Source organism: Sardina pilchardus, chromosome 16 (genome assembly GCF_963854185.1).
Source record: "Sardina pilchardus chromosome 16, fSarPil1.1, whole genome shotgun sequence".
Lineage (NCBI taxonomy): Eukaryota > Metazoa > Chordata > Actinopteri > Clupeiformes > Clupeidae > Sardina > Sardina pilchardus.
This window is the reverse complement of record NC_085009.1, coordinates 16,058,043-16,068,042: the sequence shown is the minus strand read 5'-3', so window position 1 is coordinate 16,068,042 and position 10,000 is coordinate 16,058,043. Positions and strand designations below refer to the sequence as shown.

Sequence of the window (10,000 nt, the reverse complement as noted above, 5' to 3'; positions counted from 1 at the left end):
TAAAGTGTCCACTTATAGGCCTATGCCCTCAACAGGGTGCTTTGCTCTTTCAGTCAGTGCAGCAAGACAACAATCAGAAGACAACAATCTGTTGTCATATCATGTCTATCACCGTTGTTAACTTCAGTCTCAACTGAAGTAGGTGCAACTGAAGATATGACCTATTTTTTTTTTCTTTTTTTCAAAACTGAAGTACACCGAGCTGTGTGCTAGCCACATAGCTCAACCACAAAGTTCTAGAAGATTTCATACTGAAGCTGATCCATTTTAGTAAGTTCTGCAGACCTATTGAAATGGGAGTCATGGCAGAAAGACTGGATGCTGTGGACACAGTACTTTTCATTCGCCATAGTTGGGCAAAAACATCTCTGCAGGTCAAAAAGTGGAATACTTTAGCGTTTTAAAAAGTGTACTTTGATGTTAGTGTATTTTAACTTGTAAAGAAGGTTATTTTAAGTGTACTCATGGTAAGTTTATTTTTGGTAATAAATGCATATACTTTCTGAAATGATCTAACTTTATTAGAAGTGTGATGTAAGCACACTTTGATAGTGCACTATCCTAAGTTTATTTTAGCAGCATATCAATGTACTTTCAGAAAATATGCTAAAATATTAATTTCTCAAAGTGCACATCAATTGCACTTCATCATTAGTATGATCTTCTTACACTTTATTGAAAGTGCATCATAAGCGAAATCCAAATTCACCAGCAGGTCAGGCAGGGTTCACCCGGCCTACTGTTCATGTGCTTTGCTGTCGGAATGTGCGGAAAAACATGGATACCACAACAAAGGTTAAAGCCTACACTCACTAATATTAAATAAACAACTGCATTTGGTTAAAAATATGGTGTAAGACACTTGTGAAAGATGGATATGCAGCTTTCAAGTGACAAAGACGGCAAAGATGTTAGTTGAGTTTACTGTGATGATACTCTGAAAATTGTGGAGTCTTGGAACGTTGCAGCCAATAAATCGCAGGTTGTTGAATATGTGATATTACAACATGCTTCCTCCTTCAGCGTCATTTCTGACTTTTCATATTCGGGCACAACCCTGGAAATTTGGCGGCTGCTGACTGCAGTTGCCTTGTACAAAATATAACGTCCTGCTAGTCAGAGCTCTTATGACACCATGTTCTTAACTTGTAGCTTAATCTAATATGACATGGAAACAATTCCACTTAAATACCAAATGTTATTTATTACTTTGGTGACAATGAAATGAAACATCGATGAGAATGTCTCATTCTCTCCAGAATAAATCCATTTGCCAAACGGCATACATTAATGTTAATGCTTGCTTGCTTTCCCTACTGCACACATGCGCATATGTGTCATTTCGATGCACAGTCTTACATTTCTTGAGACACACGACATAACACGACACGGCACACGACATGACGTCAAATGATGCAATTCTCGTCGCATGCTCACCAGTGGCTCGTGCGTGGGACAAAGACGCAGGACCATATTTGGCGACTTAGTTTGTAAAAAGTTGTTCCATGACTATTTACACTTGAAGTGTAATCAAAAAGTTGTACTTTAGTATACTTTTGAATTTGATGAAAAAAGTACAAACTGAAGTAAATATATAGTACACCTTATAAAAAGTATCTTTTTAGTATTTTTTTTCCACCTGGGTCTGTTCAGCTACAAGAAGTAAACATATAACAAGAAAGTATGAAAAACATGCATCTAGAATAAGACTCCTAAAAAACACTGTCAATGTTTTCCACTAAAATATCAAATATAGCACTGCTCTACTGTATTGTGGTCTATGCAGCGGTCATTGCACAGGTGCACAGGATGGATCGACACCTCGCCATTCTTACTAACGTGAAACAAATTATGAATGGGGAACTAAGTGTGCTTAAGGAGCGACAATGTTGTTAGGGATGAGAAAGTGTGGGGATGAGAAAGTGAGAAACAGGTGTCACATCGTCAGACTGAGTGTGTATGTGGGCCTTCTGTGTATGTGTGGGTTGTTGTGAGAGGGTGTGTGCACCTTAGAAGTGTGTGTGCGCACGCGTGTGTGTGTGCGTGTGTGTGTGCGTGTGTGAAAACAGGGGATGTGTCCGTGTGTGTTCATCCGTTTTTGTCTGTATTTGATGTCCTGTCCTGAGCGACACAAGAATGTGTGCGGTGTGGAAACTTCCGCTCAAGATCAAAGGTAGAACCTGATGCAGCGGGGGGAAGCAAAGCAAAATGGTACGGCCAGAGTGCCGACTCTCATTCTGTCATTCTCTCTCTTTCTATCTCTTTCTCTCTCTCTTTCTCTCGGCTCTCTCTCTCTCTCTGTGTGAGTGTGTGTGTATGCGTCTGTGGTCGGAAAGTTAGCAGCAGAAGCTGAAACCACACGGCCCCCCCCGCCTGATACAGACTCTCCCCCTAACTGCAGTAGAAGTAGACACCCCTCTGTGAGCCTCTCTCTCTCTCTCTCTCTCTCTCTCTCTCTCTCTCTCTCTCTCTCTCTCTCTCTCTCTCTCTCTCTCTCTCTCTCTCACCCATCCAAACATTAACACACACACTGTCACAGGCTCGCAGTTTCAACCCAGTTGGCTTCATATTGTGGAATGGCCCTAGTGTTGCTCTTGTGTCTCTGTGGTGAAGATCCGGGCCAGATCTGGGCCGATACTGTCTAGTATGCACAGCATGCTCATGTATCCTGCCTTGTGATGAACAGTGAGGCTCAGCTAGTTCTCTCACTACTCTCGAGACTTACACAATGTACACTGCCACAGCTACTGTATGTACCAGCTGGCCACCGTTACACTGTGTGTGTGTGTGTGCCTATGTGTGTGACCTCTGACCTTTCTCTCGATGATCTCAGCAGCGAGTCTCCTGGCCGAGCAGAAGCTGAGTCTCCTTGACGTTACACAAACACTACAGAGGCATCCATCATCTGCCCAGTGTGTTATTTTCACGCCTGAAACAGCCACTTGACTGCAGATATTAATAACAGAGGTGCATTCAAATTGGTGCAAACAGTGGCGAACGTTTGTAGTGAACATGTTGTCTTTGAACAGTTAAATTCCATTCTAACAGCAATTGCATTGTTGCTTCCGTCGACTGTTTGCAAATATTCGCCGAAAACTGTTCCAAATTTTAGCAAAAACTGTTTGCAAACTTTCGCCTATGTTTGCGAATGAATGAATGAATCCACCCCTGGTTCCGGTCTAGTTTCTTGGAAGATCAGAGCCAAATGTACTCCAGAGGCAATTTAATCCAACAATACATTCCAAATACAGAGCTTTCCAGAGCACCCAGAACACTTTACAGTGAAGGGGGACCACCACCCCCACCCCCTCTCCCCACCCCCCACCCCCCACCCCCACCCCCCAACCACCGCCAATGTGTAGCACCCACCAAGATGATCCACAGCAGTCATTATGCGCCAGAATGCTCACCACAGATTGGCTTGAGGTGACGTAATGTGTGAACCAACAATTAGGCCTACACTGGGGGATGATCAGGGGGCCAGACTGAGTGAGCCAGGTTGGGAGTTTGGCCAGAGGTGCGTTCAAGTTCACCGAACTTAGGCGAACATAGACGAACGTTTGCGAACGTTCGCAAACAGTATTCCGTTAGCCTTGAGTTTTTGGCGAACGTTTGAGGAGGAATCTGAGGAAGTGGTGCGCCGCGAACATACAGTGAAACTGGACGTGAGTTTGACAAACGCAATAATGCAATTACTGTTAGAATGGAATGTTAACACCAAATCGTTCAAATTTAACTGTTCAAAGAAAACATGTTCACCATGAACGTTCGCCACTGTTTGCCACATTTGACCGCACCTCAGGACATTCGGGAACCCTTTTCTCATTAAAGCTATTATGACCACAGTGAGTCAGGACCACAGATTAATGATGACATCTTCTACAGTACAGTGTCCTCATCATCACTGTACTGGTGTGTGTGATTTTTTTTTAATCAGAAGAAAGATTGTCTGTCTGTACGCTTCTCTCATATTCACAAAGGAACTATGGATCTCATTCATAGGGACCATTGGGTCCTTGGCTACCTGTCTGACCGTGGCCATCCGTCCCAGACTCAGACAGTTTGGCTGAACAACCAGATCTGGGAAGACTGTTGGAATTGTTCCAAACTTTTCCATTTGAGAATGATGACGGATACAGTGCTCTTGTGCACTTTCAATGCTGAAAAAATGGTCTTGTACCCTTCCCCAGATCTGTGTCTTAACACAATCCTGTCTCGTAGGTGTACAGACAATTCTCTCGACCTCGTGGCTTGGTTTTCACTTTGTTATGCACCCTCAACTGTGAAACCTTACATAGACAGATGTGTGCCTCTTTAATGTCCAGTGAATTCATTTAGACCCAGCTGGACTCCAAGCATGTTCTAGAAGTATCTCTCAAGGGCCACTGATAGAAGTAGGATGCACCAGAGTTCAATTGCAATCGTCATAACAAAGGGTCTGAATACTTAACGTAAACGAGATATTGCAGTCTTATATTTTTTATGAATGTACAAAACACTCCAAACACCTACTTTTTCTGGAGTATTGGAGTATTTTGTGTAGATTGATGATAAAAAACTGAATTGAACATGAGTCTTAAAGATGAGTCTGAAACATAACAAAATGTAAAAAACTTAAAGAGTCTGAAAACATTCTGGTTGCACTGTATATCTGAAATGACAAGACACTTCACAGAGTGCAGAGCCTGAACCCCTCTTGGGTAAGCACAGAGTTGATGTAGTGACAGGCTATCTGACAGACTAACCCTGGGTATTCTCTTTATCTTACCATCAAAGGCCAGATACAGACAAATCTTCAGCTGAAGGGCTTATGGACAGATACACGTGAGGCGACAGACTTGAAAACCGCAACAGAATTCAAAATGCCGCACAGTTTTTGATTTAAGATTCAAAGAAAAACGACTCCACTGTGATGAAACCATTTGTGACGGCACAAAGTAATATTATAACACCGTTAAATACCGATAAGCCTCCGTGACGCTGTCTTTCAACATACTGTAAGCTGCTGACATGCAGCATTAACTGACTCTACAGCCGTATAGAGGATTTTCAACGGTATGATCAAAAGTGGCTTTAACCTATTACAAGGTTCTGGTTTTGTGGCCAGTGCAGCTGTTACTGTTACAGGTGTACAGGACAGACGTGACACTCTCCTCAGCATGAGAACATAAGAAGCCCTTCATGATCTCCTCACTGTCTCTACCTATACTTTCTTTTACTTGACACGTGGTCTTGCAAGGCTACATACTACATACTACAGGTCTGATCAAATAAAAATAAGTAGAAAACATTCACATCACATCGATCTTCAGGTCCTGGACTGACTACTTTCGACCATACATTTAGTGTCTCACTCATAAGAATTATGCTATATTTTGAGACCAATTATTTCAAAAGGATAGGATTGATAGATCACTATGTCTTGCAGCAAATGGTGCTTCCTTCACACAATCAATATGCAAATCATCATGTCCAAGCAGTAGTTTGTAGTCCTCAGATCACATGTCTGAATTGGATGGGTGTTTACCACAGTCCAGTGAGGTTACAGCCCTGTTGCGTAGTATAGCAACGGCCAACACCCATTTAGCTAGCGGTGAACTCTCAGTGTGTTAACCCTAAAGCATTAGCATTGCTAGCATCTTCCTGTAGTAGGCTAGCACTGAGTGTCTTCACTCCTTAACCCAATACAACTGTGAACTTTTTTAACCTCTGGGACAGTTGTTTGCCAAGTAGTTGTTTAGCACCACAGTGGAACAAGAGAGTGGGAGTCCTGAGACTCATTCACATTCGCAAGTACAAAATCAAAGAAGCAAAGGCACTCTGTTTAGGAGCAAAACTATGAAGGAAAATGCCAATAATACATCAAAGCGAACTGTTTTGAAATAGGGCCCCATGTGGTATGGCCATATTGATCTTCCTCAGGTCCCAAAATGGTCCCTTGTTGATTTAGCGTGATGCATTCTTTTCACAAAGGCATTCAAAAAGCAGGGAGTCAACAGACTTCAGGGACGATAGCCTAATCTCACAACCATCTGTTACCATTATAACCCAGATTCAGATTCTACAATGACTTTATTCAGAAGGATGGTATGAATGTGACAGTAACTGTCTAAATATGATGGCAACGGCCTGGCCAGATTTACACTTGCATGCATCGAGGGGAGAGGAGGAGAGGGAGAACAGCATGGCTGAATTTATCTAAACTATCCAAAACAAGTCGGCGAGGAAGATGACGAACAGAAGTGGATGAAGAGCAAGTGAATGAAATGTAGATTAGGTTTGTGTGATGAAGAGTGCCATAAATGGAGAGAGTGAAGAAAATGTAAAGAATGCCAGAGATGGGGAGAGTGAAGAAAATATGAGGGAATGCAAACGCTCAACATGAACCTTGTTGACTTCTTCTGTGGGTATATGTGTGTGTGTGTGTGTGTGTGTGTGTGCCTATGTGTGTAACCTCTGACCTTTCTCTCGATGATCTCAGCAGCGAGTCTCCTGGCCGAGCGGAAGCTGAGTCTCCTCGACGACGCTTGGACCACCTCCTGCAGCAGACCCAGCTGGAACCTCACCAGCGCCAGGCCAGAACCGCCAATAGGGCCACCAACAGAACTGCCAACAGAACCCGACCCCACTGACATGGAGGAGAACGTTGCTGCAGAGAGAGAGAAAGAGAGAGAATGAGAGAGAGAGAGGGAGAGAGAGAGAGAGAGAAGGAGGGAGAGAGAGAGAGGGAGAGAGAGAATTGAATTTTAAAAACCCTTTATTACATTCTTGACACAAAGTAGGCCTACACGCTCAGAGAGAGAAAGAGAACGAGAGAGAGAGAGATAGGGAGAGAGGGAGAGAGAGAGAGAGAGAGAGAGAGAGAGAGAGAGAGAGAGAGAGAGAGAGAGAGAGAGAGAGAGAGAAGAGAGAGAAAGAAAGTATCCAAGGAATAGAGAATGAATTGAACAGTGGGTATTGAAATGGGGCTCACACTCCACACCAGGCTTATCTGGCAGAGATTGGACACAAAACAAGTTCTGGACAAAACAAGTTATTGCAAAGCCGGTTGCAAACATTAAGGTCAAATGTGAATGTGAATTGTAGGGATCAGCTGTCATTTCCCATGGTAGCCTATTGGCTAGTTGCACAAAATGCTCTCGGTGAGCTCATTTATTTCCTGTGGAGCCAGGTGTGTTTGAACCTGCCACTATTCTGAATGTAATTAGCGTCTACACGGACCCGGTTGGGTGTTGCACCTATAGTGAATCAGCACGCTACGATAAAGGACGTGTAGACACTAATTGCATTCAGAATAGCAGCGGGTTCAAGCACACCTGGCTCCCCAGGAAACAAACAAGCTCACCGAGAGCCTTTCGTGCAACTAGTCAATTATCAACCTTCTAGGCCTAGTCTCGTTCTAGTCTACTGCACTCTAGGGGCTCTTCTTCTCAACTCTCTGTCCTCGATTCTCCGGCTCGTTCCCACTGATCTATAAAGAACACTGGATAGACGATCCCATTGTTGCCCGTCATTCTTAATAGATCAGTGGAAACTAGAAAAGCACTCAGAGAGCGCAAACCTCCGCCAAGCGAAAACATAACCGCCTCCTGGATCCAGATGGTGATACGGATCACTCACTCGTTTCTTCCTTGGGTCATTTCAGACAGTCATCGAAATCCATTGAGAACTTTTTGAGTTATCTTGCGAACAAACAAACAGACAGACAGACAGACAGACAGACAGACAGACAGACAGAAAGACAGACAGAAAGACAGACAAACAAACCCAAATGAAAACATAATCTCCTCGGCGGAGGTAACAAGCCGGAGGACCGAGGATCAAGGATCGAGGATCAAGGCCCGAGGACCGAGGATTGAGAAGAGCGTCAGGTCCCTATCCTTACATGCTTTCAAGTCTAGTCATTCTGACAGGCAATCTGGCAAACAGCGGTAACTCTCCTATCTGCACTGAGTTGAAAGTTGCATTTGACCAATGTAATTATAAACCCACATGTAAGTATGTATTAGTACATACGCGGTGTTCTTGCACACATACACTGTAGCCCTTTTAGTCTCCTGCATCATTATAAAGCTACAGATGAGGTCAGTGGAAGCCCACAGACTAACCCAACGGCTGAAAGAGAGACAGAGAGCGTCAGAACAGGACTCACAGTCCGACCCTGTATGCATTTAAAGACGAGTCTCATAACACGCCATGTTGACTGTATGTGGTCAACATGAGCTGTTTAGTAACTTAATGATATGTATGCATGATACGTTTTGTAACTTAATGATATGTATACATTATGTGTTTTGTAACTTAATTATATGTTTGCATTAATTATTTTGTAACATAATAATTTGTATGCATTATATGTTTTGTAACTTAATGATATGCAGGTGCGATAATTATGTTCAGTAACGCAGTTAAATGTTTTTTTATGGGGCCTTTTAGGGGCCACCATGCTTGCTATTAGGTAAGCTTGGTCACCAGGCATAACCTCATCATGCAACCCTGCACATTGTCAAAATGAAAGGAAGGTGTGATAACAGAGGTGTGCCCAAAGGTAACGCACAGCTCTCAACTTTTTAAGGGTCGACAGGTATGTTTTTATGCAGCTCCGCTATATTAAAACATGCAGCTGTATTCATTAAAAAGATGCTCAAGACTAAATAACTTTCAAGCTGTTTAGGTCATTTGGTGTACATCACCGTGTCCCCAGGATCAGACATGGGCACGCACATAATGTTATCAGAAACATACAACAAAGGCTAACAGCCTATTATGATGCAGGCAAACGTGCTTTTTTACAAACAATTAATTTAAAGTCTTAATCCGAGTCTAATCTGAGTCACTTTGAATATGAGAAGCCAATTGGGGGATTAGTGTAAATGATGCAATTATGTAAGAGGCTAATCTGAAACCTGAACATATAGTCTAGTTCTGTATTAAGAGTGAAAAACATAAGGGTGTTTTTATAACAAGGAAGACACACTTACTTGAGATACTTGAGTCCGAGCTTTCAGAGAGTCTGTTGGCAGCCATTGTACCTCCCCAAAGTGTGTGTGTGTATGTCTGTAAATGGGTATGTGAGTGTGTATAAGGTGAAGTCTCCTGTGGAGAACTGTGTGTGTGTGTGTGTGTGTGTGTGTGTGTGTGTTCGCTGCTTTGCTTCCTCTGGTGAATGCTGCGCTGGTAAAACAAAAGTCGAAGAGTCAAACAGGAAGTCGCTTGCTTTTGTCATCTCTCTCTTTCGCTCTCGGTCTCGTCCTGTCGTCTTTTCTTTATTCTGTCTCTTATGAGAGGCCGTATAGGCCATAAATATCTCTCTCTCTCTCTCTCTCACACACACACACACACATACACACAGTCTCAGTAATCGAGTTCAGACACATACTGTACATACGCAAAAATAGTTTGACACACATATTAGGGCTTTAGTCTCACTTTCTCTTATGTCAACAAATAATCACACCAACACACTGAATTCAGTTTGAAAAGTGGAACATTGTTTTTTTTTATTGTCATTACATATTACTGAACAATTTTATTAAAATATACATGAGGTTGGCCCCTTCACACTTAAGAACTTGACCATTGGAGTAAGGAATACAGTAAGCTAACCATACCCAAGAAACTCCTACTCCTTCAATAGAATTTGCAGGCTACATTCTAACCAGACTGAGTGCGTATGTGTGTGTGTGTTCATGTGGATATGAGAAACTGGTTAAGAAGACACACACACACACACACAACACATTTGGCGGAGGGGAGTTTCACATTCTAAAAAAAAAAAACAATACCATGGCTCACAAGAAGAGCTTTGAAGACAGCAAAACACACACACACACACATCCCTGTTCACACCCAGCCTGTGGCTGTCTGAAGCCTACTGTATATATGCATGTGTGAGAGACAGAGATACATTTAAGTGACTTTCTTTTTTTAATACACATTGAACTGTGACCGCATTCTTTTCTGGCTCGTCGTCACTCCATCTTTCTCTCTATCCACATTT

At 42.7% G+C, this 10,000-nt stretch overlaps 2 protein-coding genes across 10 annotated transcripts in view; both read right to left on the bottom strand.

The window, feature by feature from the left end:
- prkd4 (protein kinase D4) overlaps positions 1–9,114 on the bottom strand; it is a 22,368-nt gene extending 13,254 nt beyond the window's left edge. For 3 of the 4 annotated variants that reach the window (XM_062516130.1, XM_062516131.1, XM_062516129.1), the window contains exons 1-2: positions 8,982–9,114; positions 6,462–6,649 (exon numbers count right to left, since the gene is read on the bottom strand). In XM_062516130.1, coding sequence (XP_062372114.1) covers positions 6,462–6,649; positions 8,982–9,027 — 234 coding nt within the window. In that variant the 5' untranslated portion in view covers positions 9,028–9,114. Of the gene's footprint in view, positions 1–2,813; positions 2,870–6,461; positions 6,650–8,981 lie in introns of those variants that run through there. The other variant, XM_062516132.1, reaches the window with a different exon arrangement.
- Positions 9,115–9,469: 355 nt separating this feature from the next.
- LOC134060383 (kinesin light chain 2-like) overlaps positions 9,470–10,000 on the bottom strand; it is a 23,645-nt gene continuing 23,114 nt past the window's right edge. For all 6 annotated transcript variants that reach the window (XM_062517072.1, XM_062517070.1, XM_062517071.1 and 3 more), the window contains one exon: positions 9,470–10,000. This exon is cut by the window's right edge. The gene's annotated coding sequence lies outside the window, so the exon portion shown is untranslated.